Raw genomic sequence first — 20119 nt, 5'->3', positions numbered from 1 at the left:
CTGCTGCTGTGAGAAGGCTCACAGGTGAAGATTTTCACACATTGTGTGTGGTTCTGGGCAACTGGTTTTGGGTGGCCCGCTGAAGTGGGGAGGTTGGTCCAGATGATCTCCAGAAGTTCCTGCCAACCTCATCTGTTCTGCAGTTCTGTTATATGGAAAATAGCATCAAAATTTAATAGTGAATTTTAATTTCATTACTTGCCACAGGAAAAAAAAATGCACTTATGGTAACCTGTTTATTTATACTTTTCATTGCTTTTCTTTCTGGTAAAGCAGTGAATGGAGTGTGATATCAAAGCATGGCAATGACCTAAACAGAGCTGACAATGAATAGAATTCTAGACATATTTAATAGTAACAGATATTCTGATTAGTGTAAAAACATTTGATGTATTTTGTCAAAAGTTTTATTAAGAATTGTAGCTTTATCTCTTTTGAGAGTATGGCAGGGATGGTCATGATGGTCATTCTTTTTAATAATTCTACAGTAATGCTAAAAAAATTGCAGAGCAAAGTTGTTAACATTGTGTTTTGTTGTTTTTTTTTAACAGTCCACATACTGGGGGGCAGAGTTACCAGCCTGATGTACCCCAGATTCCCACTGCTTGCATCACTGTGGAAGATGCTGAAATGATGTCACGAATGTCTCTCCGCGGCACCAGGATTGTTGTGCACCTGAGGATGGGAGCTAAGACTTATCCAGACTCTCTCTCCTTTAACACTGTGGCAGAGATAGTTGGAAGCAAGTACCCAGAGCAGGTGGGTGAAAATATACAAAACTCCCTCATTTTTTCTTTAAAAATATTGAAGAAACAACCAAAAACCAAACCGGCCCTTTTGGAGAAATCCCTAAAACAAGTAACTTTTATTCACACGCTCTTCTATATTTTAGATGTTTTACCTTTTCAGTCTTTTACAAGTAACAGGTTTCCTGGCTATGTTTAGGAGGTATATATGGTTGGAATAAACTGTCTGCACTACAACTTCTGTTTGAACATTTCATAATTCTACATTGTTGTCTTCCATTTGTAAGACTTTTCTTCTTGCTTTCTCTTTTCTTCCAACTTCTTAGCTAAAAATCATACAAACCAATCTCTTGGTGCTGAAGGATTTGTGCCTGGTACAAGGTCTTCTGTGTCAGCTTACAACAGGGAATTACTTTTCTGGCAGTATGTTTTATTGTGAAAATGTTGATGAAACCTCAATTACAGCAGCACTAGAAATTGCTGTTAGAGTACCTACTGAGCCACAATGCTTTGTTAAACACTGTACTTTTATGGCTTCAATGGAGAAGAAAAATGACTATCACTGACCTTTAAACCAGGCAAGAGATTTTATATATTTAAGAGATTTTATCTTCTCTGAGATGACAGTTCAGTAGCTCTGGCTTTTGGTGTCAGAGATTCTCAATGTTAGCATGAGTCTTCAATTTCAGCAGCTTGGTCACTGGGCAGGGAAAGAGTAACTACCCTGATGGTTGATTGGTTTACATAACATCACCTGTGAGTCTAGCTTCATGAAACACATATTTACCAAGTTAAATGTTCCAACTTTCTAATTACGGTTCATTTCATTTAATTTTATGTCATCTGCATTTTAAACAATGTTTCTAACCAGTGAATTGGCTATCTTTCCTGAATTATGTTTGGTATATTTCAAAATTTGGCGTTTCAATTCAGGTTATGAATTGTTCAAATGTAGACTTCAAAGATATGTTAAGGTGCTTGCCTGGACATGATTTTCTCTTTGCTGTCCTGCTCTGTTTCTTTAAGTATTGAAATGGATTGGGATCTCTCCACTACGTCTACTGACAAGCTCATTTTTCTTAAACACTGGGTAAAGGCTTATTTACAAGCCCCTGCTGATGATAATGGGAGTAGTAATGGACACACTTTGAAAATGTAACCAAGAAACAGAAAAATAAAACTAGTGAATGTTTAGGGTTTTTAGTACTCAGTCCCTGTTAGAGCCTTAATGGGTCCTTCACCATGCTCATTCCATTGCGTTACTCTGGTAAAAATGGGAACCATCTTACAATGCCCTCTATGCCAAAGTGTTTCAAAATGGAGTTTGAATCCGGGGGAACAGAAAGGTGCCATTTCCACGGGCCAGAATTTCAGTTTAAGTTTTGAATTGAAACAAACCCAAATCTGGATCTCTAACTCTGGGTGAGAAATTAACAGTGGGTGGTATTGCAATTACAAAGGTATTAAGCAAAACAGTTTAAAATTAGGTAAAAACCTCTGAAGTATAGCTGGTCACAGGTATTGCAGCAAATATGACTTAAACCCCTGAAATGTAGTTGAAAATGAGGGTTGCTATAGGACACTGAAGAAAGTGTGTGAAGTCTAGTGAAAAGTGATTCAGCTCAAGTTATAACTACACATTTAGGTATACTTGTGTTCATCTATATATTGACCAGAATTAAATATACTGCTTGATTTATAAATAATTAATTGACTCCTTCCATGAGATTTTAGCATATTTATTAAAAATAATCACTATGAACTGAAATACTGTGTCTGACAAATTTATGCTACAAACAATATTTATTATTATTAAAATACATTAAGGGAGAAAATTCTTTTTTTCCATACCTCTTTAGAGTTTTTTGGGGAGTTCTTTTTTGTTTTGCTTTTGGGGTTTTTTGGGGGTTTTTTGTGTGTGTGTGTTTTGTTTTGGTTTTTTTTTTGTTTAATCTGACCACTTTTGCAGCATATCCAGTTCTGTTCCTCCTTTTAAAATCATTTCTCCAAGTGCTTTATGTGGATTCTTGCAAATAGCAATTGGGGATTGGGGGGTAAAACTAGAAAAATGTCAAGGAAACCAGAAAAATAGTAGTTGACATATTTTTGATATATTTCCTAAAATTTTCCTGTATTTTGGACTTAGCTTTCTGAAAGTCATTCCTGCCACAAGAAATGTTGAAATCATCAAAATGGATAGTCAGAATTGTTTGAGTTGCAAACCTTAGTTTAGGTACTTATGCTTAACTTCAACACATTTGCATTTCCAAGTAGCCTAAAGCAGTAAAAGAAGTGTGACTACTGCTTTGTGAAGCATCAAGCTCTCAGGGGTACATTCATCTTCAGGGGTGATGATGTGACATGAGCGCACATGCCCTGTGTCCTTTCGAGGCATCTTTGTACCCAATGTGCAAATACTTTTGAAAAATTAACCCACTGATACTTCAGGTTTCCTTCCTGCTTTATGCTTTCTGTTTGGCTGGTCAGTAGGCCGTAAGCAATTGTTCCAGCTAGCAAAAATGTACGGTGAAATCTACTGCAAGCTGCAACTTTGCAGGACTAAGTTTTCAGGTGGTGTAGAAAGCCTCTGAGCAGAAAAAGGAAATGGATTTTGTAATTCTGTCAATAAAGTTCAGTGTCTCACCAATGTCTCTGTTCTGTTCATAATTGTATTATTCCCTCTAAGTTAGGAGAGGACTATTCACCCCAGACAAGACTCTTCCTGTGTCAGAGCGGGTGGGATCATGCGTGGTCAGAGCAGAGACATCCACCATCCTCAGGGGAGTTGAGGTCCTTGTTTAGTGCCTGCTGAGGCCTGATTAACCTGTAGGTGCCTAAAGGAGGTGAGCCTGTGCCTATAAGATAATGAATTCAAGATTCACCTTTTCTTCTATAAACAAATAGGAAACAGTGGGACCAAGCATGTTATGACTTGATGTCCTGGCAACCTTTCTGAGCTTGAGATCCCGTTCTCACGGTGCTTAGGACAGCAGTGAGAGTAAGAAACCTGTGGGTTGTAGCACTTAACATATTTAAGCTGGTATGACTGCTGACAACTGAGCCAAAGAGTTTGTGAAATGACAAAGGTGTGGTAGTAGAACCTGCTGAGGTCCAGGCTATTGCAGGTTAGAGACATTTGCAGTCCATTCCTGACTTTTATTTTGGAGGAGTATTTGAGAATTCTTTAGCACCTAGGCCCATGCTGCTAGCATCCTTTTGTGTTGTGTTGTGTGCTGGTGAGATGTTTTATTTAAACTATGTAAGCTGACACTGGAGACTGACTGACTGACTGAGAAATTCACAAGTTAACTAATGTGGTTTTCATTTGAAATTCTGGCAGAGTTGGCAGTAAAACATGTTTGTCTTCTCATTTTAATACAGATGTAACATGATTGGTCTTAAAGCACAGCAGCAACCATTCCCATCTCTGGGGAAATGCTATAAATAGCAGCTGTTTGTTGTTAATCTGGCTTCAATGTACCTAATGTGCCAAACATGGAACCACAAAATATGTGATTAACTGAAAAGGTATCAAAATGGATACAGTTATAACTCTTCTGCAATCTTGACTTTCAGTGTCTTTTCGTACTCTGTGTTTCTTCGTGTGCAGTGCTGTTTTACTTATCTTACAGTTACTAAGTGATGGAAAAACTGTTTCCTAAGTGCCCTACAAAGTACATAAATTTGCTGCTCATTATTCTGTGATCCAGGATAAATATTTCAGAAACAGAGGAGCTTATAAGTGGCCTTTTCAGAATCCCGGAGAGCTGTTCCAGGAATTTACTCTACAAAGTTTTTTGGCCTCCTGGCTTTATGGAATGTCATATCTGCAGTTTGTACAATTTGAAAATTGTCTCCATTTTGAACACCAACAACATTAAAGACCATTGAAGAATGCACTGTAGCTTAAAGCCAAGTTTGATCAGCACTTTGAAAGTAGCAATCCTAGGGATGACCTGAGAAACAGATATGCTAGCGTAGTAGCATGGATTGTGAGGTTCTTTACCAGTCCGTGATTGATGTAACAGAACCTGTTCTGCAAAGGATATAGATGCTTGCTTATTTTTTCATTCTTCTTCCTTTCCCAGTTTCAAAGATCAGCCCTGTCTCAGATTTTGTGATACTGGGCAAAGATCCAGGGAACAAGAGAACATAAAAATTGTAACAGGCTTCTGAGCCTGTTAGGCATTCATGCACATAACGGAAGAAATAATTTGTAGACCAAAAATCCACCCCAACCTCAAGAAAAAAAAGTCAACAAAAACAACCAGACTTTTCTGAAGATGTGTAATACTCAGTGCAGTGTTGTTTTATGGCCTGGCATCAGTTCTACATATGTTAACAAAATGTCTATCCATTAGGTCTTTGATGTGGCTTCCAGATATCCCTATGCTCAAAGTAAATCATGCATACAATAGAGCTTTGAGGAGAAATATTTTAAGAGCCTGATGCCATCATGTTATGGCTCCGTTATCACATTTTCTCCATGTGGATTGTTTTGTTATTCATTCCAAAATGTTGAATGGTTTCTAAATACAATTCTGTGAACCTTTCTCCTGTGACTGTAAGCTGATCCCTGTTGCTGCTACAATTTAAGTGAATTTGAAAGAATTAGAAGATTATTATGGAGATTTGGTTTTGAAAGTTTTGAGTGCCAGCCCATTACTTCATGACAGTGAACTGATGGGCAAGAGAAGTAGAAAAAGAAATGGTAAAAAAGAAACAAGAGAAAGGGTGAAGAAAGAACATTGGCAATATTAGGAAATGTATTTTCTTTGAAGTACTTTTTTTGATATTTGCTGAAATAAGTAGTACCTCTGGGTGTGTTTGTTTTATTAGTAACTAGCTTTCGTACTATTAATTGGAGGCTGTCTTTTATCCTGTGGCAGTGGGAGTGGCAATATTGCTCCCATTTGTTCTAAAACAGAGGTCTTGTCATGATGAAAATGGTCAAATTAATATGAGACTGATAGGGAGGAATTTTTTATTTGTAACGTGATTATTTTACTTCTTTCTTTGTTTGTTTACTTAGTTATTTTAACTACCAGAAGGCCTATCAGATTTTAAAACTAAAGGGTATGCTGGATTTTGTGGTGTAAAGCATGGCAAATATTCTAAAACCTGAATCGCCTATTTAAAACCCAAGAGCTGACTGAAAGCATTTAATTCTGCTAGGGAAAACGTGGCAGTAGTTCCCCTCCTGATTAAATGGCCATTGCACCCTAATGTAATCATGTTTTTAGAAACTTCAGTATCTGGTATGCAGTAGCTACAACTTAAATTTCATTTGTATATATGGGGTTGCTGTTGTTTAGTGGCAACAGTTGAAAAACATTGTACTACTTAGAGCTGGGTGTCTGAAATATTGGTGGAAGTAAATGTTTATATGTGGAAGAAAGATTCAAAACAACTCAAAAAATTTCAAAAATTATTTTCCTGATACAATTTTTCTGGAAGGAATTCTTGAAGGGTCACCAGTGTATTGTGACCTTTATGAAGTTCATGTGTTTTCCAAATAACCAGACCATGTCCATATGTGGGCAGGTGAGAGTGGGGGGGATGCAGTCTCTGCTGATCCTGAGGGCACACAAAGCTGCTCTGTGTCCCAGCTTGGTGATACCAGAAGAGGACTAAGGGATGTTCTCCACTGGGTCTGGGCAAACCAGCGACTCTTGGAAAGGGTTTTCCTCTTTCCAGCTGAGGCACAGTTGCTCTCACTGCATATAAACCATTTCAATATGAAGGAAAAATGTATTAGCTTTAGTGACCACCAGTGCCTGCTCCACAAGGAGCAGCACCTTCTTAGAGTCTCAACTCACTGGCATACAGCTGCAGGGTCCTGGGTCACTGCAGCACCAGGGTGACAGTGACAAGGGATGAGGACGTGTAGGTAGCCTTCTTCACTGGAGTCAAGTGGAGTTTGGAAGAATTGAATGGCACTGTCACCCTTCTATATATGTTTTATTTTTATTCTCCTGATGTAAGTCTAGCCAGTGAGCTTCCTGCCTTCCACCTGAGCGTGGCCATAGATATCACCTGTACATGACAGCTGGCTGCCCACCCAAGCTCCTTCCTTTATTTGAATCTAGACTGGTTTCTGCCCAAAGCTACTTGCTGGACCTTTGCTCTGGGCACTACTCTTCAGAGTGTTTGGTTGTTTTTTAAATCCTTTACATCCTAAACTGTAACCAACTAAATTCTGTCACTAGAAATTAAAAAGTAACATTTAAAGTGCTTGTTCTGTTGGCCAGCAAATTAATGAGAGCATGCAGTTTTGTAGTCCTTTTGATGGTGTGAGTATAAACAGATACGCTATAATATTTTTTCTTTCCAACCATTCTTTTTTGTCTACTCCCACACAGCAGTTTAAAGAACTACTGTGGGATTTTATTTCAGTAATAATTTACAAATACACACAGGATTTACAAATGGTTGTGAAAGCTCTTTTCCTCCACGTTGCAAATATTATCTTCTAAAATTACACTGTCTTTCTTGCATTCTGATATGAAAGAATGTCTAAAGGGTAGTCCTGCATTTGGCAGATGTAAAACTTGCCTGAGGTGTGAAGTAAGAAACACCACAATACTGAGGAGAAAGGAGAAAAGAAACAATATTTTTCTTTTCATTATGGATAAGTAGGTGCCAGAAAGACTAGTGCCAAGTGTCAAGGGTTAGTCTCAAAACAATTGTTCTCTACAGGGGTTTTCAAATACCTGTACTTGTATGTTTGTATTTGTTAGCTGCAGACTATATGCTTAACCTTGTACAACAGAAGGAGGACTACCAAGACCTTGTCTTTTCATGAATGTCATGTTAAAAAAGTACATATTTTCCATGCAAGTTTAATGGAAAACTGCTTGTCTAAAAGTATGTGGGCTGGATATTGAGGGCTTTTCAACACAGATTCAGATTCCCACATGCAGGACCAAGGTGGAAGATCTGACTGTGAGATTTTTACCTAGTGGACAGAGCTAACATTATTGATGGAATGGACAGAGAAATACTAAAAGAAGTGAAATGAAAAATGGTCAGGTTGGGACTGAGGTGCAAGGGGGAAAGAACTTGGTCTGCTAATCACATTGAGATACTGACAGCAGAGTTGTTACTCTGAGAACTGTGTGATTGCAGCAACTGAGATGGTTACTCAAGGATGTACTGGAGTATGTAGCAGAAGTCATAGTTTTGGTGGACAGAGAGAGCTGGTGAAACATGGAACCAGCTCCTGAATTGTGGGTAGACTTGTAGGGTTTTAGACCTCCCATTGCTGCTTCGTGAGATCTGGGAGTGGGGAGGGGTAGTGTAAACAATAAGCTGATACAGTTGGTGTGGTCTTTAATGGACCACATTGGATGGAATTGTTCTCAAAACCTTGGTTTATTAACGATGTACGTTATAAAAATATTACTATCATTTGTTCTTTTTCTTTTTAAAAGCTTTTTAAAATTCTTTACAATTCTTTTTCTATTGTCATGTAGTTTATACTTTGGTCTAGAAGAAGGCCCCCAGGCTTCCAAGACCTTGAAGGTCTTGAACTTGGCTACTCTGGCTTTGTTGAAAATGGTACAAACATATTTGCTATGGTTTGGCAAAGCAAAATACCCTGTAAAACACATAATACCAGTAAAGTCTGTCCAAAATACTTGTTATTAAAATGTTAAAGATCTTGTGCCTGGCAAGCATAGATCTTAAATCAAAGAATAAATTTTGTTCATAAAGTTTCTCAATTATTGTCAGTACTTATACCAATATGTCATGATATAATATGTAAGTTATCTAGAATTTCATTGTGCACAAATATAATTCTAATTCATTGTAACAGGTAAATGGAACTTTGGACAAAAATCCTCTTGCCTCTTTTCAATAGTATTTGTCACAAATGTAAACTGATTTATGTGGTTAGAACTGAGATCCCATTATTTTTTACTGAAGTCGCAAAGGATAAAAGGATGTTACAGGGTCTTTAACTGAAAATATATTCTGTACTACAGGTTTTATAGATTTGCTTCTTTATACGTACTGAAAAGCATGTTCCTCACAGTCTGCATTGCCTTTTCACATTTGTCATTTATCCCATAGACTAATTTACAGATTTGAACAAAAATATACTGAAATGCGTATTCTTCTGTTAGTTACATAATTCCTTGATATCTGAATTCTTTCCCAGTGTTTGAATTTACAACCATCATTGTGAAATATTAGTCTCAAAAACAGTTTACAGTTTTCTGGTATAAATTATTCAGAAAAAACACCTGTGTCCCAACTCATTCAATCAGATATTATCATGTAGAGGGTGAATGGAATAATATCATGATGTAAGATGAAATTGTCTGAAAACTATATTGCATTAGAAATTGCACCACATCAGTGGGCTTTTTTTTCCCCTAGAGTGCATATAAGGAAATAGAGATGGAATTATCTGTGTATTTTAAATATTTTAATATGAGGAATTATATTAATGTTGTCACACTACTTCCGTAATTCTGGGCTTTATTTTTTTAATCGTGTACCTGGCCTAATGATCATTGTGCTTCGTTTTTACTTTCAGTGGTGTCAGCTGGACAAAGATTTTTCTCATCCTCTTTGTGTGCCAAGTTTAATATGCTGCTTGTGTGAGAAGTTATTTAATGAAATAAAATTTAAAGGAATTTGTTGTTGTAAGATGTGTGTATATATATACATAAGATAGTTTTAGGGCACTGCCCTCTGTGGCATGCTGCTCAGAAGAGTAGAGCATATTCTACCATTCCAAATGTGAAATCTCAATCATCCAGCTTCTTGCCAAGAGAAAATTACTCAGGTCTGAAATATGATGTCCTCCATCCTCTTCTTTCACCTTTCAAATAATCAGGAAGAGGACCTGAGGTCACATTATTCTTTGTGAAGGAAAGGAGAAACAGTATCTTTAACTGTTGTCAAGAATGTTTCTTTCTGTCTTATCTTACAAGCAGATAATACAGCTCGTGGTCTCTTCTGCTTGTATGACTTTGTTTCTTGGCATTGTGAACCTGAAGTCATGGGTTTATATTCTCCACTTCTGCCTGAAGTCCACTGACCTTAGTTTATATGTTCAAGTGCTCCAGGGATCTGTTCACTTAGCTGGAATTAACATTCAGATGATACTTTGTTTGACCGTCTCTTAACACGTTCTGCAAGTGGTTCTGCGGGTCCTCCTGGAAGACTGCAGCTGTGCATATAAATAGGCTACAGTTAATAACCCTATTTATAGCAAGCCCAAGTCTGATGTTCTTTCTCACTGATTAGACTTTCCAGCCCTCAAATAAGTTCAACAAAATAATTGGATTGCACCCTTGTCCACTAAGTACAATACATTTACTTTTTCATTGATTAATTTGGCAGTTTAAGTTAAAATTGCCTAGACTAATTTAAATTATTAGTTTCAGGAAAGAGATACAGCTAAGTATAAAGAAATATAAATAAGATGTCTTTGATAGACTGGTTAAATTTCAACAAAATTAATAAAGATAATATTCTAGATTGTATGAAAATACAAAAACTTTCTATTCTTTTGTCTCTGGACTTTGTTATGCACACAATGTCCTGCTAGGGATCAACATAACAGCCCTTGTTGCTCCTTCAAAATCCCCAGCAAGCCTTTCAGAATGCTTGAGAATGCTTTCAGAATGCTCCAAGTCAGCAATGGTTAGGACTCAAATTACTTCAATTTTCTTTAATCTCTAACAGGGTTTTCAGTGAATTAAGAACAATTTGAGCTAAGTTCACAGTCACACTTCATTGTGACCTTCTGAATCTGGTAGTGACTGGACCATGGTGAGGGAATGTGATTACAGGTGTTGCCAGGGTCAGAAACATGAAAGTACTAAGTACTCTGAAGAAGAAAACAGCAATTCAGAATAGTTCTGGCAAATTCATAGGAATCACTCATACTCATCAGAATGAAATGGGATCTGTTTATCTTTAGGAAGCAGAAATGTAATGTACAATGTGCCCCTGGCAAGGTGCCTCATACCTTGGCCCTCTTCACTGAAAGCAGTTCTAAAGTACTTACAGCTTAGCAGGCATGGCACAAATTGTACAATGAGCTTATATCCAGCTTTTCCTTGGAAGGTGTGCCCTGCCCTGTAAGAAAGCATATTTTAGATGCATTCACAATGTGGAGAATTGAAGAGTGACACTTGAAGAACATGTTTGTACAGGGACAAGTGGAGGCATCTAGACAATCTTTCAGGAGTGCCTAAGTTCCTAAGAGACCATCTGGTCGGGTATGCTGTAATTGCTGCTGTTTGTGTCAAAAGTCTCTGCATGAAAGAGATGGCTTTGTTTTTTAATGATCTATGTAGCCCTTTTAAAAATCTTTTAGTGACCTTTCAGCATAGGATTCTGCAACATCACAAAGCAAAAATCTTAGTTCTTTTAGATCCAGACAGTAATACATAGTTAGGAAAATACAGAATTTGCATGTCTGTCAAATTAAATCATTTGCTATTAAATTCAATGTTGGTAAAGGGTAAAGGAGTCTAAGTTTGTGTTGAAAAGGACAGAGACCACTCATCTTTGGTTTCTAATAAGAAGCTTTTCTTTAATTGGGAAAGGCTGTATATGTTTAAAGGTGAAACAAAAAGAAAATTCCAACCAAACCTTCCCCTGCTTAACTGAGGATCTCTTAAGGCGTTTAATTAAGATGATCTCTGAAAGCCACTAAAATGTTGAAGAACGAGCAGCTAACTTGCAGTAATTTTAGCTGTTAAAATCTAGTGGCATAGAAACTGTATAAATTGCTATAAAAACAGTTTTAGTGGTTTGAACAGATCTTCTTTGTCTATAATTGCATTTGCATTTAAATGTATATTTTTTAGGAATAGATAAGGATTTCTTCTCTCAGGGTGGTACAAAAAGATACTAGCATGGTTTCAATAACTTCATTTTGCTTCTTTGAGCACTTTATAATCTATTGTTGAATCTTTGAAGCAGAGAACTGATTTTTTTTCTCTTCCCTTATCTGAAACCACATATTTGATTGTAATGTGAATCATAATTGCTAATACCAATTTAAAACTGGGCTGTTGAAACAAGCAGAACCAGAGATCAAAGGATTATCTGCACTGTGTCCAATAAATACAGCATGTTGCTTGATGGATGCAGCACTGACTTGGGATATGACTGTACTAACTCTGATAATGTTGTGTCTTTTCTATCATGTAACTCAAACCATCCATCTCTTGTGGTGTAGAATAAAAGACATCTTTGTCTGCTTTTTCATTGATGAACCAAGTGCAGATAGAAACTTTGTTGGATGATAATTCACAGAAGTTATTTTTCTGAAACAATTAGCATAATGTGCAATTGCTCTAAAACTGACCTACTGAATTAGTAATTAAGAAACCTCCATTTATCTAAAGTTCTATAGACAGTCCAGTGAAGAACTGCCATTTTTCAGAGCTCTCTTCATTTTCTCTCCAGTGTCTCAAGTTTAATTAAACCTTTGCGTCTAGAAGAAAATAAAATTATTTCTGCCACAGGTTTAACAAACATGCATGCTTAATGATTTTGTTCTGCAGTTGAAATTGGAATTGATTGAATGTGTTTATCCATACAGAAGATCAATATTTTAAAATGTGATATATAAAAATGTTTATCACAATTTTCTTTGAACCTTGGAAAAAGGATCTTTTCACTCCTTGTTTTAATGCTTTTTGAATAGAAAAAAGGGAGAAATGGTAGCATAAATAGCAAAATTGACTCAAACTGTGAACAAAAGAATGAAATAATTCTACATCACTTTTTTCACATGCATAATAAATGACACAAAATATTTAATTGTGAATAATGAAACCACTTTGTAGGTAATTCAACTATCACAAATTTACAAATCCGAAGCAAATGTGAATTCAAGATATCATGATATATCTCCTGCTTCAGTCTTGGACCTGGAGTTGCAACCTTTACTGCTGAAACACTTCCTACACAGCAGATATTGCACTGCATTGTGTTGGTGGGGTGCCAGATTTCTACCTCTCTTTGCCTCACATCCTGTCATCATAAACCAGCAGCCATCCCCAAGATGTAATCCTCACCATCTGGTTTACTGCAGTCCCTTTTTGAAGTGGTGTGGACTGTCTGTTGTCCTTCTCCCATTTGTTTGAAATAAAATGCAGGAATTGTTTAGCTGTGTGCTACAGCCAGATTCTCACACTGTGCCCTGCAGAGTACCAAATGATGGAAACCTTATTGGTGGTCGACCAAACGAGTCAGCTGGTGGTCAGCTGCAGTTTTGGGAAGGGGAAGGAAGTGTTGTGCAGGTCACCAGACTGTGACCCTTGTGGTGCTTTGGCTCAGCTCAGCCATGAATGGGGTCATTTTGTGGGCCAGGAGCAGATTTTTGAATGAAGAGGTGTGCTGAAATACCCATTGTGTTTCTTGCTGTCATTCTTATTTATTTTTGTGATGCTTTAACTGTGTGCCTGCTTTGCTGTTCCTCTGCTGAGTGCCTGCATGTGTGGTGAATGTGTCTTCCCCAACTCCCCCAGCTGGTTTGGCCTGGGGGAAGTGCTAACTTTGCAAGGCTGGGTCCTGGGGAAAGGCAGCTGGAGGTTGAGAGCTTTCACTGGGTGTTGCTGAAGAGATTTTTTGCTTTCAGTTGACCACTTCATGTAACCCATACACTGCTAGCATTTCGAGTGAGGCACATTTATTTTGATTACAAATGTTAAGTAACTGCTCTCTGAGTTCAAGGTAACCTACAAAGGATTGCTTCTCCTACCCACTTCCAATTTATGCCTTGAAAGGAAACGGGAGAAAGAAGTATTAAGAAAAACGTTTCTGCTTTTGGGTATTTATGCATTAAAGTAACTCCAGAGAAACTGAATGTGCTAAATACTATTCTGTCTGAAGCTCTAATTCACAAAGAAAACCACGGAGGTACTACTCAAAGGCTGCTGTAAGTTTGTCTGGTGGAATTTAGCCTTCTAGAGTTGGCATGGTCAGTGTCCAGGTCAGAAGATAAGATGCCTGTGTTTCAAAGTTAATGGTTAAAAAAGAGAACATTCATGGCTTCCCCACTTCTCTGTCAAAATGCTTCTAGTCCTTCCTCCAGCAGTCCCCATGAGTGGTGATGAAACTCCTGTTGTTCAGTTCTCTCTTCCTACTTTTCAGCAACCTCAGAGAATTGTGGGATGAGCTGTTAAGAAAACATAAACTCAGGCACCAATAACATGACAATGAGACAAGTCTACATTTTCTTTTTCCTTACCATGGATTTCAGCTGTAATAGGACCAAGATTGCATTGGTCTGGTGCTTAGATGAGATCAGTTCACAAATGAAGAACAGATAGATGAAAGTGAACTTGACAGAGGAGAGTTCTAGTGGGACAAAAAGACATGCTGAGAAACCCACAAAGCTGGTACTTCTGTCTTCTGCTGAAGATATGTACCTTATATTGGTAAATTTTTTTTTGTTATATTTAAGGTAATGATCATTCTTTACTGCTCTTGAATTTTATGGGCCTATACTACCTAAAAACACAGAATGAAAACTTTACAGTCAGTAGGTATTCTTTTCTTGCCCTTTGTCAGGGCCACCTTCTGACAAAGCTGTTGTAGGAGATGTTGTTTCTAAAAGTTGGTCCAAGCCTGTAGAAATAAATTGCTCAGGAAATAAGGCATTCACTGACCTTTTGTTCCAGAGGAAGGCAACCCTCTTTGGCCTCACTTTCTCTGCTCTAGAGGTACAGCACCATGTCCAACTGTAAACACTGTTTCTCCAGAAAAAAAATAAACAAAACTTTTTAGAAGACATTCCCATGCATAGTTTTGTCTGCTTGAAATAGATTTAGGACAAACAGCATATGACTACTGTGTCAACCCATCACAACTGCACTGGGGTGAAGTCTGGCATTTGATCTTCCTCATGTAGAGAAGTGTATGTCCATGGTGGGAAACAGCCCAGAGCAGCCCTCGGTTCACACACAGGACCTGTCAAGAAAGAGAAACCCAAGTTCCCAGTCCAAGAATGCAAGTTGTGTTCTTGGATGAAGTAATTTCTTTGCCTGGGGATTCTCTTGGATTTCATAGTCCTTGCAGATGCCCAAATATTCATGATGCTAGTAAACACTGGCTTAAGCTTAGTTTGCTCAAAGATAAAGTAGGCCAGATCCATGACTCATGCTGATCTGTATATTTTTTTTCTTTCTCTCTTTCTTTTGCTGGAAGTTAAACAGCTTTTCAAAGATTCAGCAAATACCAAATAGGAGCAGCCTGTGTGCTAAGCTCCCATCTCAGTATACTGCTGACTTCAGTAGTTTTCTGCTGAACAGAGTCAAGATCTGATATTACTACTTTAGTGCTCTACATGACTTCACTGTCCATTTTTAAATTTACTGGTCAAAATCTCTACAGTGAGATTGTCTGCCAATAGGAGACAACTACCAGAAGAAATTAATATAGTTGATGAAGTGGATTCTCCCAAGAAAAAAAAAATCTGACCTTATATCCATTTATTAGGATTTTAACTTTCCCTTCTGCTGGTATCATTCTTGTCCCAACCAATCAGTCATATGAGTGAATGAAGTTATTTCTTTACTTAGTCTCAGGAAAAGGAGGACTCAGAGATTTCTATTTTTACATTCATGGGAATGTGTTGGCACAATCATGAGGGGGATCTTAGATACCAAGGAAAATGTCTTCTAAATTTATTTTTTTAAAAAGTAGCATATGATGAATCCTCCTTTTTTGCTGAAAGTTTTGTTGTACAGCCTGACTTGCATACTTTGGGAAAAATCTTTGGCTGGAAATAAATGTTCTGCACTGCAATATGAATATTTTTATCCACTAAAACCTGCTTATTCCTAGAAGACTTCGAAAACTTTGGAAGAAATTTATGCTGTGTAAGATGCTTTGTTTCTGGGTGTGACAGTGCACAAATAATATATATCTGACATACTTGGGTATGGAGTTACATTGTTCTTGGCAATCTAATCACGAAGATATTTACTGAATGTTGTCAAAGCTGGGAATGGACCAGAACACATACTTACAAAACAATAACGTAAGAGCAACTCACTCTTCCTTGGAATTGTAATCCAACTGAGTTTCTTTGTAGAGATTTTTTTAAAACTATATATAATATCTGAAATTATACCTAGGATCTCCATTTTGATTAATGCTTATACAGCTATTTATTCAAGAAGCTGTGTGAAGGATAAAGGGCAATGACCAAATCCAGCAGGTTCACTTGCTCTTTCTTAGGCCATATTTTTGCTCCATTTGCTGTCTCAGTGGTCACCCATGCAGTGTACTTTTCAGCATAATTCTGCATTAATTGAACATAATCTCAGTACTTAACTGTATAGACATGTCTTTTGAAACATGTGACGCTGTTTTCAGCTTTTTGCTGTGTCTTACAAGAATGAAAATCCTGTAACTGATAGTAGATTTGGTAAATTTGATTTATTGTCTTGTTTGAAAGTGTATGTGAAAGAGCTTCCCAGTGATGCTGCACTCAGAAACCATAACTCTTCTGAAGATAAAAGAAATTGTAATAATCCTTTCACTAGCTAATTTCTACATACTGTAAATGGATTGCTGTCTATCCAAGGAAAATTGCTCAAGGATAAAAGAGTTTGTGACTTTTATTTAGTGCATTTTCTCCAGCAATTCCTAGACTAGATTGAATGATTAATGAATGATTGATTTAGTATCCTGTAGTGAATCACTTTAGCTGTATCTAAATAAGTTAAAAATCATGCAACAACAAAAAAAGGTTTTTACAGAGAAATTAAATATTTGGAACAGTGCTTTCAGTACTTGACTAGCTAATGCCCCCTTTTTTATTGGAATAAATCATTTTACTGTGGGTTAGAAGGGGGACACATACAGATACCACACAGAATTCAAACATTGTGGAGTACTATATTTATTAAGATGCCACAAGTGATTGTGCTGGAGAAAAACATCCCCTTCTTTCTTTTTCAATGAGGATTTAGTATTGGAATGGTTGTAGTATGCTCCTGCCTACCCTGTTGTGCTGTGACAGCAAGTCTGTAGGGTCAACTTAGTGAAGTGGAACCTGCACCCTGTGAAGCTGAGCAGTGGGGAGAGTGAAGTCAAGTGGAGCTGCTCAAGACCCAGTGGCACCACTGTAGTTATACCCAGTCTGCCCCAGTTCTGTTTCCTAGAAGTCCATGGTATTGAGAGTATTTCCATGAAGGTGAAAAAACTGAGGTAGATGCTGAGGAAGCAACATGGCAGTCCTGCACCTGGAACATCCCACTGGTTTTAAAGCATAATTTGATCCTTATTTATTTTTCCTTCCTGATCTAAAGTGTAAAGTTTCTCTGACAAGGGTGTAGGTCAAGTGTTTCAGGATTCTTACTAAGTGTTCCTAGGCTAGAATATCAGTTCTGCCATATTTTCCAGGAAGAACATGAGGCATTCTGTGTTTGATTTTCCTAACTTGGTTTGTGTCCTTTGTGCTCATCAGGTTTCCTCTAGGCTTTCAGCCATCTCAGCTAAGCTCTTTTGTATGTACAGAATACTTAACACTTATACAGGCTTGTTTTTTAAAGGGGTTTTTGAGCATGTTTTTGTCAGTAGAAAGCAGACTTTATCATGAGCTGTGCTTTTGGTGGTACTTGGAGCGAGCAAACAGGGTTCACAGTTCACACAGTTTACTTCTGTGTTCAGCAGTTCCGGCACAGAAACCAAACAGCCGTATCTGTTTAGACTGCCTCCATTCTGCTGAGCCTTTGTAGCCCTGCCAGCGTTCTCCACATCACTGAGCCTCCCAGTGAAAACCAGAGACCACTTCACTTTGTTAACAGGGCTGAAAGCCACTCACAGTGTGGGATCTGGGCAGCAAAATTCTTTCAAGAATGAGTTACACTCAACCAGTTAGAGTCGACAGAGGAGTAAATCAAAGGGATTATTTGTTTTGACTGGTGCCTGATTTGTTTTTGCCAATAATCTGCTCAGTCAGAAATTTTTTAAAAGCCCCTTAATTAAGTGTGATATTTTTATAAGCAAAAAACAAGCAGAAGAATCTGGTTTAGCTTTGACTGTGCCCTCCATGCAGAAACTTTATCATCTGAACCATACTGGCTTTTTTTCTGTTAAGTCTTATAATGAACAATAATCATGCTTTAAAAATTGGGTGAGAAGATTACAGTTTGTATAATAAAGGGCTTAAGCAGGGGGCAAAAGATCATACTTATATCTAAAAATCTGATCATGGGAACTGCTCTGCTTCTACAAATTGTTTATAAAGAATTAAAACAAAGTGACAGAAATGTAGATGCCATGATATAAAGTGGGCAAAGCACAATCATTTTAGGGGAAAAAACCCCTTATCCTGTTTTTCAGTTTTCTCAGCATTTGAAAGGAACTGTGAAGGAATATAACTTTACTTCAGAATTATTAGCAAAAATCCTTACAAATAAACACTGAGGAAACTTCACCTCATCTCCAACCATTTTTTAGCAGGTTGTGTTTGTAAAGCTCCGTAAGGAGACTTAAGGGAAGATAATAGGAATGAACTATTGTTCAACATCATTAAAGTTGTTAAAATTAGATTGATACAGTGAATGCTACTAGCTCAGAATTCTCATTTGTAGCTTGTTGAGCTACAAGTCATTAATTCTTTTATTATGAACTTAAGAAACATTCAATTGAACTAGTTAAATAGGCTATATAATGGCAAGTGAAATTTATGAGGAACTGCCACTGTATAATCTTTGCTAAAGAGATTTCAGGAGATAAAGCAGATAGATGTCTTTATAATTTTAGCATTAATATCAGATCAGTTGTACATGTGATGAAATGGAAACAGACCTAAGCAATATTAAGGAACAGCATTTAGCTAAATTACAGTGTTTATAGCTGGAAAATATTAATACTTTGAGTCCTGCATGATTCAGAGTAGGCTTAAACACTTACCATAGCTATATTAAATGGGGTAAAATGTTCTTGAGAGAACACTTGAAAATTTGATATTTATCTAACAGCAGGCCTGAAGGAGAGGATCAGAAGAATCTGCAAGTTAAAGATGTGATGGATGCCAGCTCTGACTCGACACACTAGATATAAATGTATCTATGTGAAATTACTGTGTTCTCTCTCTCATTCAAAACTGTGTCTTTTGGAGATTCACTTGGCAGTGAATTTTTTTTAGCTTATGCAAATTTTTATCAGAACACAAAATGCTTTGAACAGAGTTTATAGGTGACACTGCCACTTTATATGCCTGTTCATTATGATAAATGTTTATAGTGTGTTAGTTACAGCAGCAAATAACAGAAGAGATTTATATCATTGCTACTTCAAAATCAAATGTGATGACCAAAACCTCTTTGCATTTGCTGGATCAGGCACTTGGACTCATTTTTTTTGGAGGAAGTATTTTTTCTGAAAGTGATCCTGTTGACTTGTGCAAATTTAATCTTATTTAAGGAGTCAGAAGTTAGTTGCATTTTAACCAATACAGTGTGTTTCGCCACACTGAATGTTGGTGGTGACACCACCTGTGACCTTGACTGTTCTGTTCCTTCCTCTGCCACAGGAGCTGCAGCTGTGACACAGCGCTGCCTGCAGCATTTTGTCATCCTTGTCAGTTTTTAGGTACAGGTCACTGAGCTCCTTGCGATGAGGACTGGTAGTCTGAAGCTGATTAGATGTTCTAGAGAAATGCATTAAATGGGTTTATTGCTTTGACTTTAGTCCATGTTGCTGAAAAGGTACCGTTTGTGCTGGTAGCAGGGTAGAATTTCACGGGCACTGAAAAGTCTAGGGTGTGTTTTCTCAATCTTGAAATCCAGATACAGTTATGAAGTTACTCCCTGTGGGAATATTTGATACTTGCCAAATTTACAGTCCAATAATAAGAAAAGGAGACTGAGCTTTGTTCTCATCTAGAACAGAGAATATGACTGCCCTCCTAATTTTGCTGTATGCAGATAGCTGTAGTTGTGTCCATAATATTCCAGCTTCTCAGAACACTTAAATACAATAATAGGGTAGTTACCCTACCAAAGATTTTACCACTGAAACTAGGGATTCAAGAAGTGGATGACACATTGGGAGCAATTAAAATACTGCCTTGTAAAAAGTTTAGAAGTTTTTAAAAGAGATTTTAAAATAAAACTTCCAGAAGTTCAGAGCAAGTACAGAAAGCTGTTTGACAAAGTGGGGGAAGCTGAGGGATTAAACTCACTAAGAGGATTTTGAGGCATGGGGAGTGACATGGTTGGGCAGTAGAAAGAGAAATCCTTTACTCTGTCATGTTTAACTGTGGAATTAGGATAGTCAGAAAAAAGGAGGTTACAAAGGGGAGGTAATGAATAGGATGGAGGGAGGTGTGAATCATGGTATGTGCACAGGGAATTAAAACAAGAATGACTTCACAG

General features: G+C 37.4%; 1 protein-coding gene across 1 annotated transcript in view; it reads left to right on the top strand.

Annotated features, from left to right (window-relative positions):
* Positions 1-20119, top strand: part of CPQ (carboxypeptidase Q) — a 147623-nt gene that overhangs the window by 52240 nt on the left and 75264 nt on the right. Inside the window, exon 4 of the mRNA XM_066547810.1 lies at positions 552-759. Coding sequence (XP_066403907.1) covers positions 552-759 — 208 coding nt within the window. The remainder of the gene's footprint in view (positions 1-551; positions 760-20119) is intronic.

Source organism: Molothrus aeneus, chromosome 1 (assembly GCF_037042795.1).
Source record: "Molothrus aeneus isolate 106 chromosome 1, BPBGC_Maene_1.0, whole genome shotgun sequence".
Classification (NCBI taxonomy): domain Eukaryota; kingdom Metazoa; phylum Chordata; class Aves; order Passeriformes; family Icteridae; genus Molothrus; species Molothrus aeneus.
Note: the sequence above shows the minus strand (reverse complement) of the source record. Positions and strands in the feature narration are given on the sequence as shown.